Consider the following 24,339-nt stretch of genomic DNA (forward strand, 5'->3'; position numbering starts at 1 on the left):
GTAATAATTACGAAAATAAACTATTAATATAATAAAACACTACCAATTACGAAAATAAACTATTAATACAATTAAACACTACCAAAATAACTAATATAATAATAACGAAAATAAACTATTAATATAATTAAACACTACCAATTACGAAAATAAACTATTAATTTAATTAAACACTACCAATTACGAAAATAAACTATTAATTTAATTAAACACTACCAAATTACGAAAATAAACTATTAATACAATTAAACACTACCAAAATAAATAATATAAAAATTACGAAAATAAACTATTAATATAATTAAACACTACCAATTACGAAAATAAACTATTAATACAATTAAACACTACCAAAATAACTAATAGGTGTACCTACTACTAATACTATTAATCTAATACCTATTATATAAACTAACAACAAAACAATTCTAAAAATAAACTATTCAAAGACTAAAAGTCGTGCTGATAAGCACGGTTTGCAAATAACAATTATTGATTGTCAATAAGGTCGAACAGTCTGAACGTCTATTCGCATCAACAGCCAAATATTGTATGACGCTCGAGCGCGGACCCCCCGCCTTTTTATACCTCCCGCCACGACGCGCGTCGAGCGCGGCTACCGATACACAAAAATAATCCTTATAGCATGACTCTGTATTCACGCGCGATTTCTTATTATTTCATGTATAACTTTGGTGTTTCTACACCGATTTACATGATTCTTTTTTTATTGAATAGGTAATAATGTTAACTTTTTTAATTGGGGATGAGTGATAGTGTTGTAAACGTTAGAGTAGACAAATACAATCAGAAATCTCCGAATTGCTAAGCTATCGGGAGTTTCACGTGTTATTGTGAGTCAACCATAAAAGTTAGACATATGCTGTCGAGGAATATTTTTTATATAATTTTAGGGAGAATATTTCCGTCATACATGATTTCTATGTAGCTTTAACCTATAAGCCTGCACACGTGACGGAAGCTTAAAAAATGGAGTAACTTACCCCGTTTTCCCAATATTTCCCTTCACTGCTCTGCTCCTATTGGTCGTAGCGTAATGAAAAGTATACTATAACCTGCCCAAGAGTATGAAGAATAATTGTGCCAAATTTCGTTAAAATCCGTCGAGTAGTTTTTGTTTCTATAACGAATATACAGACAGACAGACAGACAGACAGACAGACAGACAGACAGACAGACAAAAATTTTACTGATTGCATTTTTGGCATCAGTAGCGATCCCTAACCACCCCTTGATAGTTATATTTTAAATATATTTTATGTACAGAATTGACCTCTCTACAGATTTATTATAAGTAATAATAATAATAATAATAATTTACGACTCAGAAAACAAGAATAGATAAATGTTGACACGAAGAAGAGCAGCACGCCTTCCATCCCCGGGCTCGTCGCCGAGCTCCGCCTCGCAGCTGCCGCCGGGCCGAGGTCCAGCGCCGGCAGTTGCAGTCGCGTCGAGCTCCAGCGACGAGTACTACTCCCCGCCGACGTCGCCAACACCTGTACGTCGGCCGGGGAGGCGCCGGCCGCCGAGCAGCTTGGCGCCCTCAGGCCAACCGGCCTCGAACAGGGCTCCCGCTCCCGGTGGTGTAGTGCAGCGCATGAAGTGGACTCGACCCATGAACGAGAATGTCATGCGCGCCTACTATGGGGCGACAGGGGGAGGAACTAACCTCACTGCGTACCGTGCCAGAATGCTCTCTCTGTTTCGGGCCCTTGAACCGGACGTCGACGTATCGGCACAACGTTTGTCGGATCAAGTGCGAGTTATCCAACGTAATCACAGGTTGGATGACGCGACGCTTGATCGATTGCGCTCTGAAGTGCAGACTAGCCCTGTCGTCGTTACCCCGTCAATAGCGGAAGCGCCAGCTGCAAGCGCGCTGCCTGCCAACCCTGCTGACGGGGAAGATGATGACGGTGCTATAACTGTAAGTACCCAGTGCAGTGATCATATAAGGAGTACATTGGAACAGGCGGTTCTGGAGTATCGGTCAACACCCCGGGACCAGAGACCGCGACTACCTCGCTTGCCCATGCACAACCGAAACAAGGCGCTAATGGGTGTCCTGGATTCGCTGCTATCCAGTTATTTTGGGAACAGCGAAGACCTCGGTGACACGCACTCGCTTCTGTACTGTGCGGCTGTTGCGGCGTGTCGTGTAGCTGGTGTTACCTTTCGAGATAACACAGCTGCACGGCCTAAGCAAGCGGCACCAGCCTGGCAGTGCAGGATTGAGAAGCGTGTTGCTGAGGCCAGGACACTCATAGCCAAACTTGTTGCGTTTCGGGGCGGAAACACTCGCCCTAGGGTCATGCGTTTTGTAAAGCGGGCGTTTGCTGGGACTAATATTAGCCCCAGCGAATACACCGCCCGAGTTACAGAACGCATTGACTTTTTTAAGCAAAAGGTGTGTGCCTGGGCAAGCCGTATTCGACGGTACAAGACTCGGGTGGACCGATTTCACCAGAACCGTATGTTCCAAAGAGACCAAAGATGGGTGTACAGATCTTGGGAGCAACCTGCGTCGGAGGAGGGTGCCGGACGCCTGCCGGATGATGTCGCTACAAATTTGTTTTGGCGCAGCATCTGGTCGGCGCCTGTAACCCACTCTGAGGGGGATTGGATACGTGATGTTGAGCAATCGTGTGAACGAATAGAAGAAATGGGGGCTATTGATATTAGTCCCCAAGACGTAGCCAATGCAGTCCGTCCGTTGGCCAATTGGAAAGCCCCGGGCCCGGATGGACTGCATAACTTCTGGTTGAAATGGCTACCAAGTTCACATGGTTGCTTAGCATCCCAATTCCAATCTGCCGTAGACTCGGGCGTGCTCCCACAGTTCTTCACTACTGGTTCCACCCATCTGCTCCACAAAACAGGTAGTACCACGGACCCCAAAAATTATAGACCCATTACATGTTTACCCACCATCTACAAACTGCTTACATCCATTCTGAGAGAAAAGATTAATGACCATATTGAACGGTTTTCTATCATGTCTGCCTCTCAGAATGGATGTAGGAATGGGTCACGTGGTACTAAGGAGCTACTCCTTATTGATATGACTATTTGCCAACAAGTTCGCCGCTCCAAAAAGGGTGTGTCGACATGTTGGATAGATTATAAGAAGGCCTATGATTCGGTGCCACATGCATGGCTCATGAGGGTGCTAGAGTTGTATAAAATCAATACAACTCTACGCACTTTTTTGAAGTCATGTATGGGGCAATGGACTACGGTGCTTCACTATCCAGGATGTCGGGATATCCAAAAGAGCGGTCAACTTATTAGGATTGAGCGGGGAATATTTCAAGGTGACAGTTTGAGTCCCCTGTGGTTCTGTTTAGCCTTGAATCCTCTTAGCACTCTGCTTGAGAATTCAAGGCTGGGCTATTCGTTGCGGAGAGGAAGCCAGGTAATCTCCCACTTGTTGTACATGGATGACCTGAAATTGTTTGCTTCCAACAAGTTGCAACTGATGAAGTTACTGAAGATTACTGAAAGCTTCAGTAATTCCATCAGAATGGAATTTGGTGTTGACAAATGTGCAGTCATGCATGTAAAACGAGGTGGGATTGTAGAATCCCAGGGCATACAGCTCTCGGATTCTATAAACCTTAGGTCCCTCTCCTCAACGGAAACCTACAAATACTTGGGTATGTCAGAGGCGTTAGGCATTAATGTCGCTGACATGAAACAATCGTTACAGACACGTTTCTTTGGCCGCCTGAATAAGGTACTAAAAAGTTCCTTATCGGGCGGTAACAAGGTGCGTGCCTTTAATGGTTGGGTCATGCCAGTGATAATGTACTCCTTTGGCATACTCAAGTGGACACAGACCGAACTGGACGCCTTGGATAGAAGAGTCCGCACACTGCTCACCGCAAATCGAATGCACCACCCGCGATCATCGGTAATGAGGTTATATATCCCGCGAAAGTGTGGGGGTCGTGGCTTCCTAAATGCCAAGACCCTCCATAATCGCGAGGTATGTAACCTCAGGGAGTATTTCCTCCGAGTGGACGTGGGGATGCACCGAGATGTGGTGGCAGTGGATAAGGGCTTCACTCCGCTCTCTCTAGGTAAAGAGAACTGGCACAAACCTATCGTACTAAGCGTCAAAGACCGCAAAGATGTATGGCAAAGCAAGGAGCTACACGGACGCTATTATCGGACCCTTCACGGGGCCGATGTAGATTTCTTAGCGTCCGTGGCCTGGCTACGCTTCGGAGATCTCTTTGGAGAAACCGAAGGGTTTGTATGTGCAATTATGGATGAAGTTATCATGACGAATAACTACCGAAAATATATAATTAAGGATGGTACAGTTGACATCTGTCGGGCATGTCACTGTCCCGGTGAATCCTTGAGACATATAGTTTCGGGATGTTCTCGTCTTGCTAACGGTGAATACTTACACAGACATAACCAAGTGGCCAGGATTATCCATCAGCAGCTTGCTCTGAAATACAAACTTGTGGAATCTGAGGTGCCGTACTATAAGTATGTGCCCGACCCAGTTCTCGAAAGTGGTCATATCACACTGTACTGGGATCGATCTATCATCACTGACAGGACTATTGTTGCCAATAAGCCTGATATAGTGGTGATCGATCGATCAGAGCGTCGGACAATGATTGTTGATATCACTATCCCCCATGACGAGAACCTCGTGAAAGCAGAAAAAGAAAAACAATTGAAATATTTGGATTTAGCTCACGAGGTTGTCGACTTGTGGGAGGTGGACTCGGCAATCATTGTCCCGATAGTCGTAAGTGCCAATGGCTTAATAGCCAAGAGCCTCGATCAACATCTTCGGAGGCTCTCGTTGGGCGTCTGGGTCAAGGGTTTGATTCAGAAAGCGGTACTTCTGGACACGGCGCGCATCGTGAGGAGGTTCCTCTCTCTGGAGCCCTGACCACCGGCAGCTTGGGCCCTGTACCCGTTGCCGGTTGGACACTATTTTTTATATTTTTAAATGTATGTTGTTTTTTATATATATTTAAAAATGTAATTTATATTTATTTTAATGAAATAAAGGAAATAATAATAATAGATAATAGATAGGTACATACCTACATACTGATACGAAACCTAAATGAAGAGGAACAACACGAAAATACCGTTCTTGCGAGCCGTTACAAAGCCTCATTACTCTCGCAATATTCTCCTCATAATAACAATTTGCCTCTACAGAAGCAACATCTATGTGTTGTTTCAAACAATGTGCTAAAAAGTAACACCGTTTCGGACCGGGACGAAATGTTGTGCAAAAGTACAAATGAGTGCAATGGGACGAAACATTTTGAAAACAGTGAAGTTTTGTTACAGGTGCTAGGTGCAGGAGCAGGAGGGGTCGGCTTCCAGTCTGACCGGATTCAGCTAAGTATCAGCGTTTTACAAAGAGCGACTGCATATCTGAGCTCCTCAACCCAGTTACCTGGGCAACGCGATACCCCATGGTTAGACTGGTTGTCTGATTTTTCAAGCTTCTGACCACCCGTAACGATAGCATGATATGTCCCGTCCTCTTTTTTAAATCGATTTGAACATCTGATGAAGTATTTAAAAATTATGGCAATAGCTACTTAATAGCAGTGTTTTATTGTTCATACTACTCAAATGAAAAATATTACAAAATCTTAAGAAGGATTTCAAAGAAAAAAATACGAGTTGATTGATTATAAACTCGATAGCAAATGAATAATTGTTCCCTGCAAGCAACTTCCTCAGTGGACTAATATTTAAGTTTCCAGCTTCAGAAGTATACACAGTAAAAGAACCGCAACTTTAGTTCATAGAATAGCTACCGTACTTTGTGAGTGGCAGTGTAATTAATGTTGCTCCTACATAATTTCCCTACAGGCCGAAAACAACAAGAACGAACAAAAGGACTTAAATAAAAGAAAATAAATTACAGCTTCGTTGCGTCTAAATAGTGAAAAATATAGGGTTGATGTATAAATAGGCAAGGTCCCACTGCGAGCGGCCCTGGGTTCTTCACAAACGCCATTTCCGGTTACCGAATCAGAGTGAACACGCGAGCCTGCCTCACAAAGGGTGTTAATTTAGTTGCTGTGAAAAACCTCCGCGAGTTATTGCGCTGAAACGTGCGAAATTAGCATTTCCATTACTACATTAAATGCTATAAATCATTTTCACGTGCGGACTGTGCCGTTAATCTGAGCCCACTTTAATATTCCGTTGCATTTACATATTAGGATGCGAAGGACGATTTGTGACAGATTTAGTGACCCAGTGTTTTCCCTCGCGGCTTAATTGAATCGTCGTTGTGTTTGTTTGTCTTCTCCATTATTTCACATGGTGGGACTGCCTACAAATGTCGATAGACTCTCAATAAAACTGCTGGCCGCTCGTTAGCGTTCTGAAATTGCTTTATTTATTTTCTTAAGTTATGCGCTGGCTGCAATATAAATATGAGCAAGGTGGAAAATATTTTCGTTTACCGAACAAATCCCGAGGTAAACTAGGTTTCATGGAAATTACCGATAAGCTGAAGCAACAATTTGTGTGAAAAACGATTAGTGTTTTGTTTTGTTTTAATTAAAATTCTTTTATATACGAACTTCTTATTACCATGAGAGTGCTTTATTTATTTTTAGTTTATGACGTCATTTGAAACCGCGTCGGGTGGAAAAATGTCATTTTTATAGCTGCAGGTCACATAACGAATTTCTAATTTCCTAAAGTCATAAAACAAAATTATTTTTTCATCATAATCACAACGTTTCTCGATGCGTTTTTACGACGCATAAAACGAAGTACTGTGGCCACACTTCAAGACGTATCATCGTTAAAATTGTGGATGTTACATGACATGTTACGACCCATCTATGTCCTACGACCTTAAGTAATCATTGTCATTATAGTTTATGTCAGTTTTAATGGAAATTGGGCTCAATTTGTAAGCACATATGGATATGTTTCAGGCTATCTCACTTACTGGATTTATGTTTCATGGTGATCATAATATGGAGGAGTTATTGAATAGTACCTAATTTTCGAGCAACTTTTTTATAAACCAAATATAATGTTCTTTTATATTTTTTAAATAGATACATATAGAAACATGCTATCATTTCTCAATTAATCAGTAAAAAACATTTGAAAGCCCGCATGGCTTTCAAATTTTTTTTCGTTGCCATGTCACAAATCAAAAATCACACTTTCACTCATTGTATCAAGCCACAAATTACACGGTAAAAACCAATCACAACCCTTCACCAATCACAACGCACCGCCGTCTTGAAGATCGACACGACGATTCGGCGAACATGTATCATGTCACGTGACACGTTGCGCAACACGCCACGTATCAATCATACCTGCTATCAATCATAGAGACAGCCTGTCTATGCACTTTGCTTCGCTGTTTGACGTTGCAACCCTCTGAATCTGATGTTGATCCGAAGCGTTCTGTTTTGAATTAAACCGTGTTTTGTTTTTTGGACAGTTCTAGTTGCTGTTTTCGGATTCTGTGTGGCGTAGTGGAGTGTAAAAATGGTTTGAAATAAGTTCAATGAATTTTAGACAGGATTTTCTTGTTTCTTGTGAGATGACGGCCGATAGGAAGGTATGGAAGAAGATGACATGTTGCGCCGACCCCAAATAAAATAATTGGGATAAGGGCAGGGGAATGATGATGAATTTTAGACAGGATAATCATGTTTTGATAATCTTCAAAATCTTGTTAAACCGAGAAAAATTGTCACTAAAATTAGTTTTTCGGTTTCTTTTTTTAGTTTGAGGTTTTATTAACTGCGTTATTTTCACATTTATAATTTTAGTGTATGTTATGGTAACATGTTATTCCAGTAATGCTAATGCTGTTAAAAGCAATTGTATTCAGATTACATGGAATACTGCAAATATATTGCAAAATATACATGATTGCGCAATTAAACAATGCCATTTACCAAATATGGGAAACATACATGATTATGCATGATGCATTTTAAGTACATATTTCGCGAAACGTTAACAGACCGATGATAGGTGACTAAATGAACGAAATGACGCTTCAATGGCCAGCACAGATAACTGCCATTCTAAAATGTACGCCAATAGATAGACGGCTGTATTGTGTAAATGCTCGCCGATAGAGCGATCCGTACAAATTATTCGCGTGTGTAAAATCAATACAAAACGGGGAATTGATTGTGAACATTTCCAATTAAACAACTTTGCCGTACAAATGAAGAAAAGCGAGGGATAACAAAAGTTGTGCCATTTCTGCAGACAAGCGTCGACGGCGATACATATAAGGAAACTTTGTATGTTGAGAGGAATTTACTGACACGTCATGCAATTAGGAAGTGAACAGAATCACCGAGAATCGTACTTAGGTACTGTGGCAGTGCGAGGCAGAGACTCAGAGACACCTCACACATGATCTTAGCTTCTCTCTGTCATCGACGCGTTGCCCGCCAGCGAACTTTTTATCAAAAATAATAGGTCTCTTCTTCGTTTCGCTAAAACGCGCACATTTCGCGAAGCCACGCCCGGACTGTTGTAAATTACATTGTTGTTTACACTCGCCCTTATTACTTGGGTGTACACAAGATGTTACATTTTAATACGTAGGTGTGAGCACTAAATATGTACCGTTCTAATGATACCTACATGTTCTGATAAATACATAGTATTTTTATGAACGTCAATTTGAGTCAAATAGAAAAAGTATTTTATTACTTTTGGTTTTGGTAAAGTTTTGCGACTCTTTAGAATTGCAGTATCTCATAAATTTTAGATGTAAAATAAATTCAGCTGAATTTCTGATTAAAGTAACTTCAACCGAAAAATAAAACCCGAATATGCGAAAATTTGATTTAAAGAGGTTAAATTAAGAACTGCCAATCATGATTTCGTTCATGTTTGATATATTAGAGATCGGATATCAAAACCGTGTTCTGTAATAAGGTCAAGTGCCTCGATCATGTGTAAATATGAGTTATAGCATCATCGCTCCTACTTCAAAGATAAACTGAGAGGCGCCGTTATACACCGATTTAATAAACAAAATCTTAGATGCATCTACGATTATTTTGACTATCAAATCTGACCATGAGCCTAATGTGCCTAATTTAAAACTAATGATATTATGAAACGGCTGCATAAAATGTACTAAAGAGAACTGACTGCACTGATTGCTTTGCTCATTAGCGGTAAACTTGTCACTGTTAGACTATTATTTGTGTACCTCATTACTGTGTAAACAATGAACGTCAATAGAATACTGGAGGCAGGCGTCGCAAACCTTTTTCCAATCTCGCTAAAAGTTAAAACAACTATTCGCTTTCAAAAGACCCCCTCCAATACTTTATAGGCGGCTGAAGTTCTGTCTCTTATCAGCTGCAACAATGGCAGCGTTGTACACACGCGCCGCCTTGTCTGTGCATATTACGTAGATATTGTTTCTCAGACACGCCGCTACCAGTCAATATACTATTCAATGTTTGCCGGCGCGCCTCGACATACACGCAATTTCTTTTTCTTCGTCTCGAATAACGCGAACATCGCCACTAACATCGAGATTCGCGAAATGAGACCACGTTTTTTGAATGAATATTAGAAACGGGAGCTAGTTTACCTAACATGCTTTATATTGCGACGGGAACGTAAAAAACCTGCCAACCGCGACTGGAATTGAAAATGGACTGAATCGCGAGACAAATCTTCTTACTGTACGCTGTCTCTTATACCTACTTAAAGAGCTCACGGTTTTCAATTCAGAGGTAATTGGATGTGCTCTACATAATGACTTAATCTAGGGTTGGAAGTTTTGGTATCTTTCGTTCAGCAAATTAACGTATTATGGGCAAAAATGAATGAACAACCTAATTAAGAACGTGAATGGAGCGTGCTGGGAGATGGTGACATTGTTACACGATCACGTTCGCTGATCACAATGAGTTTTTGAGACGAGAAATGCATTCGAAAAAGTCGTCTGTCTTTACGAAATATAGTACCCTCGGGGACAGATTTTTTTTGTGACAAAATATAACCCGAGTCTTTGTAGCTCAATCACGACTCAACGGATCAATATTCCTCCGAACGCCTTGATACAAAGTTTGTAAGGATATATTTGCAGTGGCGGAGCAAGTTTAATACAGTGGTTGTTCATCAGACGCTAGTTCTTCTAGCTTGGTCGCTGTAGATAGTTGATGAGGTTGCATTGTTTCGTGTTTTCTCCCGCAACACATGATCTAAGTCTGAGTACAAGTTGGGTGGTGGCGGGTGCGGCCAGCTCGCAGCCGCCCAATTAAACTTCGTCAATATCATGCGGCGCTACCTACTGCCCGGAGTGGCCGGGTGGTCGATGCCTGCTCACCGCTTAATGTTCGCTGCTACAATGATATTGCTATCTGATCGCAACTTTAATTAATAATAGTTTTACATTGAATTGAATAGCGCTTAAGCGGCCAGGGTTGTGTACGACGAGAATATTGTATGCATAGTAATGGCTAATTGGGTTCAAATTGGTTTACACTTTAGACATAAAACGTTGAATATTTAAATTAAGCACGAGCGAAGCGTCCATATTATTTCAAGCGTAAACTCAATTAAATATTTTAATTTGAAAAGCTCCTCGGCTTAATAGAAAAATCTGGAATTGATTAACATAAAATCAAAGGAGAACGAAGAATAATACACAATAAAAGCGGCGAGGTATGTCATTTAACCCGTATCTGCCGTCCTCATTGCGAATCAGGCTAAAAAAGGAACAGGGTTGGATTTTCCGATTCATATCCCTTGGAATTTTTCCGGGCCCTGAACGTATCTATGTGCGGTACGAATTTTTATTTCATTTGCTTCCTACTAACAAAACGAATGCATGGTCCTGTGAGCACTAATGAACCTGCCTTCAGAGCATTCAGCCGGGTTAAATGCGCGCCTACAAAGATACATTTGCGGCTTAATGAGCACCTGTGCCATCCAATTTTGTGCCTTATGTCTTGATGTGTAGAATTCTTGGGGTCAGCTTTTGGTTTGTTTCGGGTGTAATTTAATGTTTGTGGGGGTGAAAGGGGAGATTATCGGGGAAGCGCGGACGTTTCCATAACGCCGCTCGAGTGCGGCTGCGGTATGTACCACCTCGTGTGTAATCTGTTAATTACAAGGAGTCAGAAAAATTAAGCAAATATGAATTTAATTATTCGTCCGTGCTCTTACTTTTTATCAGCTGTAGTTTAATTAACAGCTGTGTTTATGAAAGTATGCCGTAAGGTAATTATAATAAAGTACTCTTTTTGAAAACCACAATTATGTACTTGAATATCATTACTTCATTACTGCTACTGCTAGTAGCAAATATGATTACGTTTGTTTATGCTATCATTGCAATTAGAACGATAATATCTACAGCGCCGCCTGTAGGGAGGTATTACATATTGCCATTTAAGCACAAACACAGCGATTTCATAGCACATTTGGAGTAGATACCACCTCCTCATTAGTGCAACCCACAATTAATTCCATAGAAACTCATTAGAATGCAACATACCCATTTAGTAACGTCTAAAACTTAAGGAGTAAGGAGCTCGTGGCTAAGCTATAACTGCATAAGTGATTCGATCACAGGTTAAGCTATGCTTGACGCGGTTGGTCCGTAGATGGGTGACCATCTTTGTCATAACGAGTTCCTCCGTGTTTCGGAAGGCACGTTAAATTGTGGGTCCCGGCTGTTATTCCTACATCTTTGACAGTCGTTACAGGTAGTCAGAAGCTTGAAAAAGTGTGATAGCCAGTCTAACCAAGGGGTATCGTGTTGCCCAGGTTACTGGGTTGAGGAGGTCAGATAGGCAGTCGCTCCTTGTAAAACACTGGTACTTAGCTGAAACCGGTTGGACTGGTAGCCGACCCCAACATAGTTGGGAAAAGGCTAGGCCAATGATGATGCTTAAAGTTTTGAAATAAAGTATGTACCTTTTTAATTAAGAATAAGAATTTAATGAGTTGAAATTAATAGATACAGACTCGAAATGATAACTAGAAAGGTGAAAATTAATTAAAGGTGAAAGTTTGCACCTTGTCCGAAACAAACTGAAAATACCCTAAATAGCCAATGTCCTTTTCTGGCTTTAACTATCTGTGTATCTTGATTACAATTACAATCGGTTCAGTAGTTTTGGGGTGAAAGTGAGACAGACAGACAGAGAAACATTTACCACATTAGTAAATTGGATTTACAGTAAAATATAAACAAGGCATTGAAGCTGCAACTTATTGATGCTGAAACTATGACTAGAAATAAACATCTACGGTATGAACAACAGTACGTTTGCTTACAAATAGTTAGAACGTTTACGATTACTTTGCTAACAGATAAATTTTATGAGCACGTGTTAAATAACGTAATGAAACGCCCCTTAACTCACCGCCAACATTTACTGGGAAACTGTTACAAATATTACACACAATGTCATATTATATGACTGTTTTAGATTGCAGTTACCTTTGGGTTTACGTCTCGTAGTCGTATTTAAAAAGTTTGAGCATCACTCTGCGTAGGTTGGTATTTAGGATTCTGTTACAAAAGGGCAAAACGGTACCCTTTAACTGTGGCAATGCTTTCTGTCCGTCCGTTCGTCCCGTGATAATTAGACAGTAGACATTTTCACAAATCACAATTTTCAATTCGGTACTGCTTGTATTATGTCCGCTCAAATGAGATACTAAAAAGAAGGTTTTGATGTTTAATGCACGGTTAGCCGAGTGGCCACCATAGTCACGCCAGACCCATTGTGCGCGACGTGGTGTGGGTTCGAACCCCGCGCAGAATGAACATGATAAAAAAAATAGAAAAGAATTTACTAAATTAACTTAATAACCTAATTTTCTTTTTATTTGTTATTTAAGAACAATTCCCAGCCATGAAGCAAATACGGCCAATTGTTATTATTAGAACCTCACGGAATCCCATCAAAAGCCTTCTAACCTCCAGCCGCGTAAAAATACGCATAAACAGAGGTTATTTTTATCCGAGGTCATTCGGTGGTGACGTCACAATGTTTCCTTGATACTGAATTCATGCTTAAATTATATTTAAATCGGTCATTAGCATAAGTCCTGCGGCCGCCGCCTAAATGAATGCGCTTTCCGTGGTATTAGGGTTGGCAGAAATTAGATGCTGTGGACAAAGACTGATTTGATAATGTTATTTATTCAATCTAGCTTAGGTATAGTGGTGGATACCTAGGTATCTGATTCGGAACAGTGATTTAATTACGAGGTATTTTAAGCTAGTGTTAAAATTATAAGCTTCGATGCAGCAGGTACTTAATAAAATTAAAACGTGTACTGTTATTTTTTTAATTTGAATTGGTTGCACTTCTGAAAGTTTATTTTGCTAGTTTATTTTTATGTAAGTTAATTAATTACAGCGGATTGTAAAGCTATACAGTTTAATTTATAAAATCAATTAAAAGAATTAAGTTGAAGTGAAAATGTTTAATTAAAAACAGTATGTGCCAACCCTGCACCGTCGATCGTTTCCTCGCAACAATGCCAGATTTAATTCAATATGGCCAATTAACATGCTTACGTTACAATTTTATTAAACGCTCCATTTATCGTATCTGTATCTCGTTAATTCAGGCGGTTAATTCCAATGAGTTTTACTAGAAAACTATTAATAAACATCCACTAACAACTACTTCAAACATTTTGTCATTACGTATTTATAGACGTGAAAACATGTGTCATTCTGTTCGAAAATAAACATTATAAATCATCATAAATTGGATCCGCTCACTCGTAGACATAACAAATTAGTATTGCAACATTTAATTCCAAAAATACATATTCAAAACAACAGCAAGAAGGTTAAGAAATAGAATATGTTTAAATAAAACAGGAAAATGTTACAAGCACCGCTTTATTCATAGATAAAGTCGTAATTTTCCAGCGCAGCATGCAATGGTTTTTCATACGAATATTTTCCTGCATATTTTAAACCGCATTCTCGAACTGAGTAAGAAACGAACATAAATTCTTGTACACATTGCTTAAACAGTAGACAAAGCGTGTAATGAAAAACTGCACTAACAAAGTAGAGTCAACAAGATAACACGAAGCTGTATGTTTCTACTTAAAGTTTTTAAAGGAAAATTCACTTGGAGTTGGTACTTAACAGTGCCCGGAGGACAACGTTAGATAGTAAAGAAAATGTATCTGCATAAGGCGCCCGCCACATGCATTCGCGTAATGAAACCCGCTCAGACGAGCAACAGGTTTCATAGGTAATATCACTGCTTTGAACTCCACTAAAGAGCTTAAGTTTTTTATTCGGAATGTCATTTTCACAGCATTCAGCGGATGTGTGAGATCTCTCACGTGAAACCTGTAAGCGTGGACTCTTAACGTCGCTTCGTGTGTCGCCTTATGTTCACATTACGTATATTCTGTCCGTTTTTTGATAGAATGGAACATCGAATAAGAATATTTTTATTCTATTTATTTCGAAGTGACACAAAAACTTGGATATTAAATTTTCGTCTATATTTTAAGCCCATTTTGGTGGCACGTTTCAGGAAAGTAGATTCCAGAATTGTTTCAACTTCGGGCCACTGGGATGGTATCGCGACAAAAAAGAAACAGTTTTCAACACAAAACATGTTTCCATTTTAGATAACGGTTTTCGCATTCGATTCACTGGAACAAAATATGCGAGTATATCAAATAGACTGTGCTAACTTCGGTAACAATAAAAATGATTTGTGGCATTCTGCGTCACATGTCCGGACAAAATCATTCATGGCGACTTTTTTGCGTTCCAGCGGATCTAAAGCTTTTGTTTGAAGCGCTTTTACCAAATTTAAAGCGCTTTAAAGGGGAATCCGTATTGTGCCAACGCAATAAGGACAGTAGAAACAAACGAAAATCCTGTGAATTATGGTTTAGGCTCACCATTCCAGTTAAAACATTTCACTCCGAGAATGATCCTGAAACATGAGTACAAGGCAGATATATCGCCCCACAGTCGCAAAACAGATAAATTGTATAACATCCGAACATCTTTCAGAGATCACAAAAGGCTGCAAAATCAATTCGGCCGGCGACGCATGTAGTTGGCAATATTTCAAATTCTCTTTGATGCAATATTTCCCTTCCTCTTTTCTCTCGAATTACGTAACCGAGGAAACGTGCTATCCGCATTTGTTAAGTTGACGTCTCAAGAAATTTGATACACGACGTTCTGTTCGGTCAAAAGGTTTGTTTTTCTCCATCGCGTTTTCATTAGACTTTGGCGTTGGACTGATTCGATGGAGCTTGGACCTAATCGAGATGTCTCGCCGTTGAATGCAATCAGTCAGTTGATCACTAGCGAGCTTGTCGCCAAATGACGTTTACATTGCACTCGCTGTGACCATCCTTTCAATCCAAGTCTGGATGTCGTTTAACTGATTAATTTACTCTTCACTAACGGTTTATCCATGGAGACCGTTGTCAAGCCTTCGTAGGCGAGTGAAGTTTTACTTTTATATGCAATTAAATAGTTAAATCTAAAGGAAATGAAATGCTTTGTGACTTTTCACTTCACTTAAATAAATTTACCAGCGATAATGATTTTTAGTGTCACTTCAAGGCGAGAAGTAGAAAAAATGAAAATTAGAATAAATAAAAAACAATCTTAAAAAAAAACGTTATATACAACGCAATTTTCTGATTCAACAATATGTGTATCTCCGCAATCGCAGGCTTTACAGGCAACTGTAAACAGCCAATGCCACAAGTTTAACAGAAAATATTAATTAAAATAATTCTTCCTGGAAAATGAAATGCCAGTGATTATGTAAATCGCGCGAACGCGGTTTAAACGAATGCAATGCAAGTGGGCTTATTAATATGGTTATTTAGATACAGCAGGACTAGCTAATTATTTGAAATTTATCACTTTTCCATCCAACATGGAACGGCTTTTATCATAATTCTGGCAGAAATGTATTCTTACAGTGAATAAACAGAAAAAAAAGTTTCAATCAAATATTTACTCTGTTTTTTTTTAATAGCAGACATTATCGATATAATATATGATTTACTTTACTTAGTTATATCTCTGGTGCATCAAACACCGCAGTTAGTAATAAGTATGACGGTGCAATATTTTTGAAGCCAAGTATATCGCCATAAAGAATTTGGCATCAATCGCAAAGAACCAGACCGCATATATTCACAAACCCTGACCAATACCGAAGAAAATGTAGATAGCTACGTGTGTTACGTCCATGTGCCGTTTCGTATGCAACTTGTTTATCAATATGGTTAGTATGCCAGCAATGTACGTGAAATGTGTTCGAATTACGTTTTGTCTACGAATGCCAAAATGCGCTTAGTCCAACTTTTGACGAAAATTGGACAATTCAGTGGTATGCAATTTTTGCATCGACCAAACGTTTTCTAACCATATAATCTTGGTTGAGTTGGTGTGTAGTTATTCTGGGCTGAGGATCGGCTTCTAAACAATTTAACCTTGTTTTATTAATTTATCCGTTAGTAAAACATACTGTAGGTATCTACGCTTTAATTGCTGTTTGTATACAAAAGGTCAAAAACAAGCCTGAAGACAAGCTCCCTATTTTAAAAAGTACCCAACATAACTACGATCGCTAACGTTCATAGAAAAGAGTCAAGATTATATGGATAATATAACATTATCACTAAAGATTACTCAAATGTACTATCTAAGAAGACCGAACTAATCTAGGCTGATTGACGGTACCTGCTTTAAATGCTCACCATATATTGTCGACCGTGGTGATAAAATCACCAGTTTATTACGAATAGGTGTAAATCGATGTTGACGCTCGTTAATGAGTCTATAGTTTGTAATTACCTAGCTGTGTTTGATCGTTTCATCGTCCGAACGCTAAATAAAGCACTCACTAATGGCCCCTTCTAGGAGACAAAGTGCGCGCTAACGAGATATCTATTTTTTTAAAGCGAAAATGTTTTATTTGCGGAAAATTATATAAGAGCCTGTACTGGTGTTATTTTATCGTCATAAGATAAGTTTGAACACGTTTCTTTAAGTATTCTGTTAAAGATAGTTTGCATTTGGTACTTGAATGCAAATTTTATTTTTGTTTTTCTTGTGTGTCGGTACTTATAAAGTTTCTTGGTGATTCTTCTCGATAAGAATTATAGTTTGGAAAGGTGCGATTAGCGTCTAATTAACGTCCCGAAATCGCCTGAAAAAGACCATAAAAATAAAATGATTTTGATTTTAATAGGTAGGCACATGAACATGAATACACGAATTTTAGTAATACATTTTATTGTAAAATACTCACCTATGGCAGTATAGGTAATATTCATTCCCTGAATAAAAACAAGATGGTTCTTTACAAACAACCATCGACACGACCATTACTCTTTCTGCGGTTAATGATTTCAGATAAACAAAAATGATTGTAAAATTATTTTAAATGTCAACATTATTAATGTTACAATATGATGCAACGAACATTAATTGCATAAAGTTGTTAATGATCTCATCATTTTCAATTGTTTCGTCATGAATATTAAAAGTTTTCCTTTCAATCAAACTGTTTTGTTGTTTATTTTTGGACGGCGGAGGGTATAGTTTACAACGTCAAGTGACGATGTGTCTGCAGATTCGATTCTCACACCGAAAAAAACTAATACGCTAAGTTTGGATATTCGTGTGATTCTAATGCCTGTACTAATCCAAATAATGTATCATAATTCAACACTGAGTAAACAAGTTATCAAAGCCTGCTCATTCTAACTGTAACTGTAGATTAAAAAAAAGGTTTACTAACACTGTTATCTTTTACTTTTGTTCGTATATTAAGGTGTCTCATACCATCGAACCGTGTTTTGTTTATACGTCGGAAAACAGTCTGGAAGACGAGTACATTCAAGTTTTTGCCGTGGAGTTATCGACAGCACTCGCGCCGGCCGTTCTTATCGGCTGATTTATGACGCTTATCTGGCGCGCTCCTTACTTAGATAGTGAACTCCAACAAAGTGGAGGTTTAATCAATCACTTAGCCGCTGGCGTTTTCAATTTGTCCTTTTAAGCATTCTCTTATCTGTTAAGTTTCAAGAATACAAATTCGATTAGGGGCGCGCTTTAAAAGCCTCCAGAGTCACGCTTTTGAATGAATTAGATATATCTGGGTAGGTTTTTTTGTTTGAACGAAGTGGCTGCTCAAATACTTGTAACTAAAATTCTTGAGATTTTATTGTTGTTTACATTTTTGGAACATGTTTGTTAATAAATATAAAACTGTCTTCATATATTCCTTCAACATTTTCTGTCAATATATTTTCTTCTAACAAGAAAACCCTTACGAGGTTTTGTTCTCCGCATTCTCATTTCTCAGAACTAAGTACTCGTCCAACGATTTTGATAAAGCACCCGACGAAAATATTCAGTGCGGCGCGCATTCAAAGTTACGGGGGCCACCATTAGCGCCTCAGCGGTCGCCGCCGACACTGCACACAACAATGGGGTGTAATGAAATTTGTCGAACAACGTGGCATTCGGCGCACGTCCTCGCACCGGCGCCCGCTCAAATTGCCGCCTAATTAAATTACAACCTGCTGCAGCCGCGCCAACACGGAATTCATTTCGGCCTCTTAAAACTCCTCACTTTACAGTTCAAAAGACGATCAATACGTTTGTACGAACGAATTTACCGTTACCGATCTTGTAATTCAATTGTGAGCGGTGAAGAGAAATATTTAGGCGGCTTACAATTTACTGGCCAATAAGTTAAGTTAAATTAAAGGGTTTTTCTTTAAAGACAGCAAAACATGTTAGAGGACGGTATTATTTCAAAAGATCTTCTTCAACATCACGTGTTATTGTTTGTTCAGCAATGTATGAGTGCACATGACAACATACAGATAAAGCTCTTCCCGTAATCTCGGAGCTCGAGAAAATCGGTCGCGTTCTATTGTTTCGGCAAGACTCCCGCCCCAGCGAATGCATTATTTCATCCATTGCAAACCGGGGAGCTCGCACTAAGGAAGAAGCAACAAAGGCGTATCGTTTATTACACCACCAACATAAATTTTCATTACAACTAGGTACGTCTTTGAAGAGAAAATACTGGCATCGAGATAGCCTTCAGCGTAAATTTATTACTTGTAAAATTGAAGCGAGCTGTTACGTCATCAATTTTCAAACGATACAAAAACTATTTTCATTGCTGCTACCTCGACTGTGATTATAAGACCGTGGCTTCAAACGGAACTGTTTTCAAATAACTAAGGAAGTGAGAAAATGAGATGAAAAAACATTGAGAACGCTTTGTTGTAAAGGTAGGGTGCATGAAAGCCTTTCCAAGCAACGGTAAGCTCTTCTTTAAAAAAGAATTAAAGTAGACATTGAAATAAGAAGACTTTAAGCGTTCGTGCCTTCACATTCTTTAGAAACATTAAAGTAGTCCTTATTTAATTCCAGATTCACATTTCCCATTCAGAATTGAATGTGTTAGATACATAACAGTGGTATAAGGAGCACAAACAGAAAGTTTTATGTAAATGTCGCCTCTTTTGAATCATAGCGGCGGCTGATAACACAGCCTCCAGGGAGCGCGCCTGTCGTCTGATCCCACGATGTATGCAAAATTGCCAATACGTGCTACAATATCGAACAGAATTTTTACATTCAACATGTTAATGTAAAATTTTTATACGTTACGTCGGTGAAAGAGGTATAATGTGAATATATTTGGTCATATAAATACGTCAAAAGCGGCAATCAATTTTCGATTATGGAAAGTGAGTCTTTAATATTTTAAATAAAACCTTTGCGGTGAGGTTTTTGAAGCTGGTGGTCACAGCTCCACAAAATGTTGGAAGCCATTAGACTTTTTTTTTTATTCTTCCCAAACGGATGGCTAGATTGGCTATTCTTTTTGTTGTTATGTATTTTAACTTTTTATTTATTCGTTTTAGATTTACTTGACTTGTAATCTATTAATTAATTCACAAATAACAGATGACAGTGATAAAGAAATAAGTTTAGATAGATTAATAACGTTATCTGGCCAGGTTTAACTTCCCCGTCTAACTTTGGAAGAAATATTCACGAAAACCGATTAATTTCAGAATCAGACATTCACGCAAAATTTATTCCTTATTCAATGAAAGCGGGAACGAAAGGGCTTTAGGAATTAATTCCATTGTTGGGAGAGAGAGAAAATATAACATGCTACGGAAGTGGAATATTAAAAAGTGTATCAGCGTTCGTGAACACGATTTGATCTGTTCAGAATAAACAGTAAAGTTACGTCATCGTTATTGCAAAAAGATATTGAAATTACTGGGAATATGCCCCTTTTTTTTGGAAATAGGAATGATTTGATGTTTTTATTGTTTGCGCTTAAATATTTTCTATTTAAGAAAAACAAACATAGCCTGAACATAAACTATATACCTACTATCCTCATTTGTTTATAACTTCTAAACAAAATACACCTCTACACCTGACCGTCTAAAGCAAATAATGAAGCTTGAACGAAATAGAAGGAAAACTGATCGTATCTAAGGCAAGTCGATTAGCGCTAAGCCGCGATAGCCTCGCCTCGCACGCGGTGGCGCGGTGCCTAATAGGCTCCGATTTTAACAAATGACTTCATTGGAACATCGGTCGGGAGACTTATTGGCTAATTCGTTAGCTATTCGATACCCTCCGTTACCTCTTATGGCGAGCTTTTGATCAATAGAATAATTCTTGTCCAAGGTTGCAGTATCTACTGTTTGTATTACCAGCTCCAAAGGTCAATAAACGAATTAGTTTTGAAAGAATTATTGACAATAGTAAGAAATAGGGTGATATTTGCGTTTTTGATGAAAATAACTTCTTTTTTTATGTAAATAATTTTTGATACTGGAAATATATTGCCAAGTGTCTGAAAGCCAACTTTTTATATTAAATTCTCCTCTTGCTGATCGTAAAAGCTTAACCAGCTACCAAAATATTTATTGATCGTATTTGATTTTGTCTAACTTGAACTCTTAAAAAAGGACTTAAACTTTTCAAAATTGAGAATCGACCAGCAACTCCATCTTGGTTGGAGGGCTAACACTGCGTCACATGTATATTGTACTAGTTGTGATAGCGTGACATTTCACGCTTTTGAGCGATGTCTCTTTTCTATAATTGCAATAATATTCATACCTCGGGTATTCAACACAAATGTAGACTCAACCAAAAACTACACTTTTCATCCCATTGAAAAAAGCGCAACTCCATTTCATCGCAGAAAGCAAATGAAAATATTATCTTAATGACACCAACTGCGCTTCATAGCGAAGACGAGCTGACCACTTAGCGCCTAGTTTGCTTCCATTTCGTTTGCTAGAAATATTTTTTATGTTTTCTCTTTGAAATGTTTATTTACTTTCAATGTAGAATATTCTGGAGAATGAATAGAATTGAAAGTTGTAGCCTACTTAGATAAATCTTTGATGTTTAAAGTATTCTTCATATAATTCTCCTGTGTAGGTTTCGTGATTGGGAAAAGAGAGGTATTTTTAAATAGAAAAAACGACAGGTATGCAGCCCTTTCTAGCTTGCGGCTACGTATTAAGAAATTTCAAATAAAATCACGTTTTGTAATTATACACCAAATGTGTTATAAAAAATAAAAGTAAAAGTCACGTATTTGTATTTATACACTAAATATAATCTGTCTGTCTAACGACTAGCTAACGGGACTAACTACACGGATAGCCGAGTGTTTAAGGTCACCACATCAAACCCACTGTACGCAACGTGTCGCCGGGTTAGATCCCCGCTTAGGACAAGCGTTTAGTGTGATATACCGGATTCACCTATACTTGTTCTGAATCAGGGTGGATATGTGCATGTGACTTGAATGTTTGTGAAATCTCCTGCAGCGGAAGAATTATTCTCGTTAGTGCGGTTTTTTTAAACATTCATGTCGGTTGCTTCCCTAGAAAAGCAAGCGTCGTTTTCGCATTCGATAATTATATATAGCATTATCTTACTTCAATCAATCGCAAGTACATACTAAATACACCGCGTAGTGGTAAGTCAATTTGCATATTCTATTAATTATCTTCAGTTAATATCCTCGGCCATGTTAATCCTTTATTAATTATGTGGTAACTTTGGATAACAATCTGGACTGCAAGATTGAATCGTGATTTACTAGCGCTTAGGGCTTGTTTATTACTCCTAAATGACCTAATGCAGACTGCGATGGTGATAAGGTAGATAAGATAGGCTGTTATTTATTATTAAACCGAAAAACAAGGTCCAGTGCAAGTGTGACACGCGACACTAATGATAAGTGAAATAGGCTAGAATAAAAAATGAAAAAAAAAAATGGTTACCATCTACGGTGGGACTGTAACGATTTTCATTATTTGTGGTTATAGTGACAATAACAATATATTTTAACGATTAAGTTTATTACAGTGCATGAGATACAGTCTGGTGGCAGACGGACAGAGAACGGAATTTTTAGAAATAGGGATCCGTGTTTACCTTTTGGGTAGGTACGGACTCTAACTAAATTAAAACTGTTGAATGTATAAATAATTCGTATTGCCGAAGTAAAAACAAATGACAAAACGCGATACAATACTTTGTCTAAACCAATACCTACATACAATTAAAATATTTGAAGAACGTACGTCAAACAAATTCCCAGTTTCACTTAACATGCAAAGTGATCTATTTTGACGCCAACTGTACTCAAAATGTCCATGCGTAATTGTGTTTATAGGCGCACGCCATAACATGAAAACATTCTAAAGAGCCGCTCGTACACTAATCTATACTTCTATACTAATATATAAAGCTGAAGAGTTTGTTTGTGTGTTTGTTTGAACGCGCTAATCTCAGGAACGACTGGTCCAAATTGAAAAATTATTTTTGTGTTGAATGGTCTATTCATCGAGGAAGGCTTTAGGCTAGAAACCATCACGCTGCGACTAATAGGAGCGAAGATACAATAGAAAATGTGAAAAAACAGGGCAGGTATAAATCAAAACTTATATCTTCTACCCACAGGGACGAAGTCGCGGGCAACAGCTAGTTGAAAAATATAACAGAAACCGTCTAAAGTATGTTTACAAAAACCTTTCTAAGAATGTAGGAATCGAGGCGAACTAGAATAATAAAATGAATTTGCACTAACATACCGCATTGTTTAACTAAACGTTCAACATTAAAACAGAATGTTCCTCAACTTTCATTTACGAATCGTTTGTTCGACTATTGTTTATTAATTCTGAAACCACATGAACGCAATCAATCCGTCACAATACAGATGTAAATCTAAAATTAACATTTAATCGTTTCATTTGTATCAAGCTCTATAAATTGGCGACATGCAATTTACTGTCGGCCTGCGATGAAAGATTACTCGCGGCGATTGCTATAAATTATTTACGATAGCGTTTATTCATCTGTTTTATAGTTTTCAATACGAAAAGATATAAGGGGTTGAATAAAACTGGGGTTTTGTCTGGCCAAAATGGGATCGTAACACTGATTAAGTATCATTCATTGACTCTATATTCATTCTTCGATTTCTCATCAACTTTATTATTTACTTAACGCGGTGTTGTCATGTTTATGGTATCAGTTTTCGTATTCAAAATAGGTTTGTTTGGGATTTATGTTAATGCACAGTTTCTCGTCATAAATCAATGATAACAGCGCAACATTGACACCAGGAAGTGCCTGAAAACCGTTTCACCATTACCCTATTTATAGCCTCGCAAACTATATAATAATAATTTAAACAGACAGGTCTATAAATAGTTGCTGCTAACAGTTAACGATAGCTCAAACAAAGTGGCTGGCATTTAGTTCGCTAATGGGTATTTTTCGTAAAACATTTACAGTGGGTGTCGGGCCCTTAAAAAAGCTTGCTTGGACGGGCATTCAAGACACTTTAAAAGCCATTAAACCTTGAAATGATTGTATAACAATGTCGAATCAATTTTATGACATCGTTTTATCAACGAAGAGAAAAGAGGGGGATTACATTATGATGCTACGACAGTATGTTGTATTTTCCATCGTGTCAAGCTTGTAACGTGACATCATGTATCACTTGTCACTCGGATATTAGTACTACTTCGTTTGAACTTGTTTTACGATACGACTTTATTCACGCTTTCTGACACTTATGGCTGGGAATAATGTTCATGAAAAATTGATGACAGTTAATCGTAGAATTTGAAAAGAGAACGATATTTGTTGTTTTTTTTTATAAAATGACGTTCTGTTTTTATTTTTAGCGGCTTCGCTTATAAGATTTTTTATTTCGATTGGTG

The 24,339-nt window shown here is 38.4% G+C and overlaps 1 protein-coding gene across 1 annotated transcript in view; it reads left to right on the forward strand.

Moving 5' to 3' along the window:
* Window positions 1-1,366: 1,366 nt before the first annotated feature.
* Window positions 1,367-24,339, forward strand: part of LOC113501395 — a 28,478-nt gene continuing 5,505 nt past the window's right edge. Inside the window, exon 1 of the mRNA XM_026882526.1 lies at window positions 1,367-2,431. Within this exon, the coding sequence (XP_026738327.1) occupies window positions 1,367-2,431 (1,065 nt within the window). The remainder of the gene's footprint in view (window positions 2,432-24,339) is intronic.

Source organism: Trichoplusia ni, chromosome 15 (genome assembly GCF_003590095.1).
Source record: "Trichoplusia ni isolate ovarian cell line Hi5 chromosome 15, tn1, whole genome shotgun sequence".
Taxonomy (NCBI): Eukaryota; Metazoa; Arthropoda; class Insecta; order Lepidoptera; family Noctuidae; genus Trichoplusia; species Trichoplusia ni.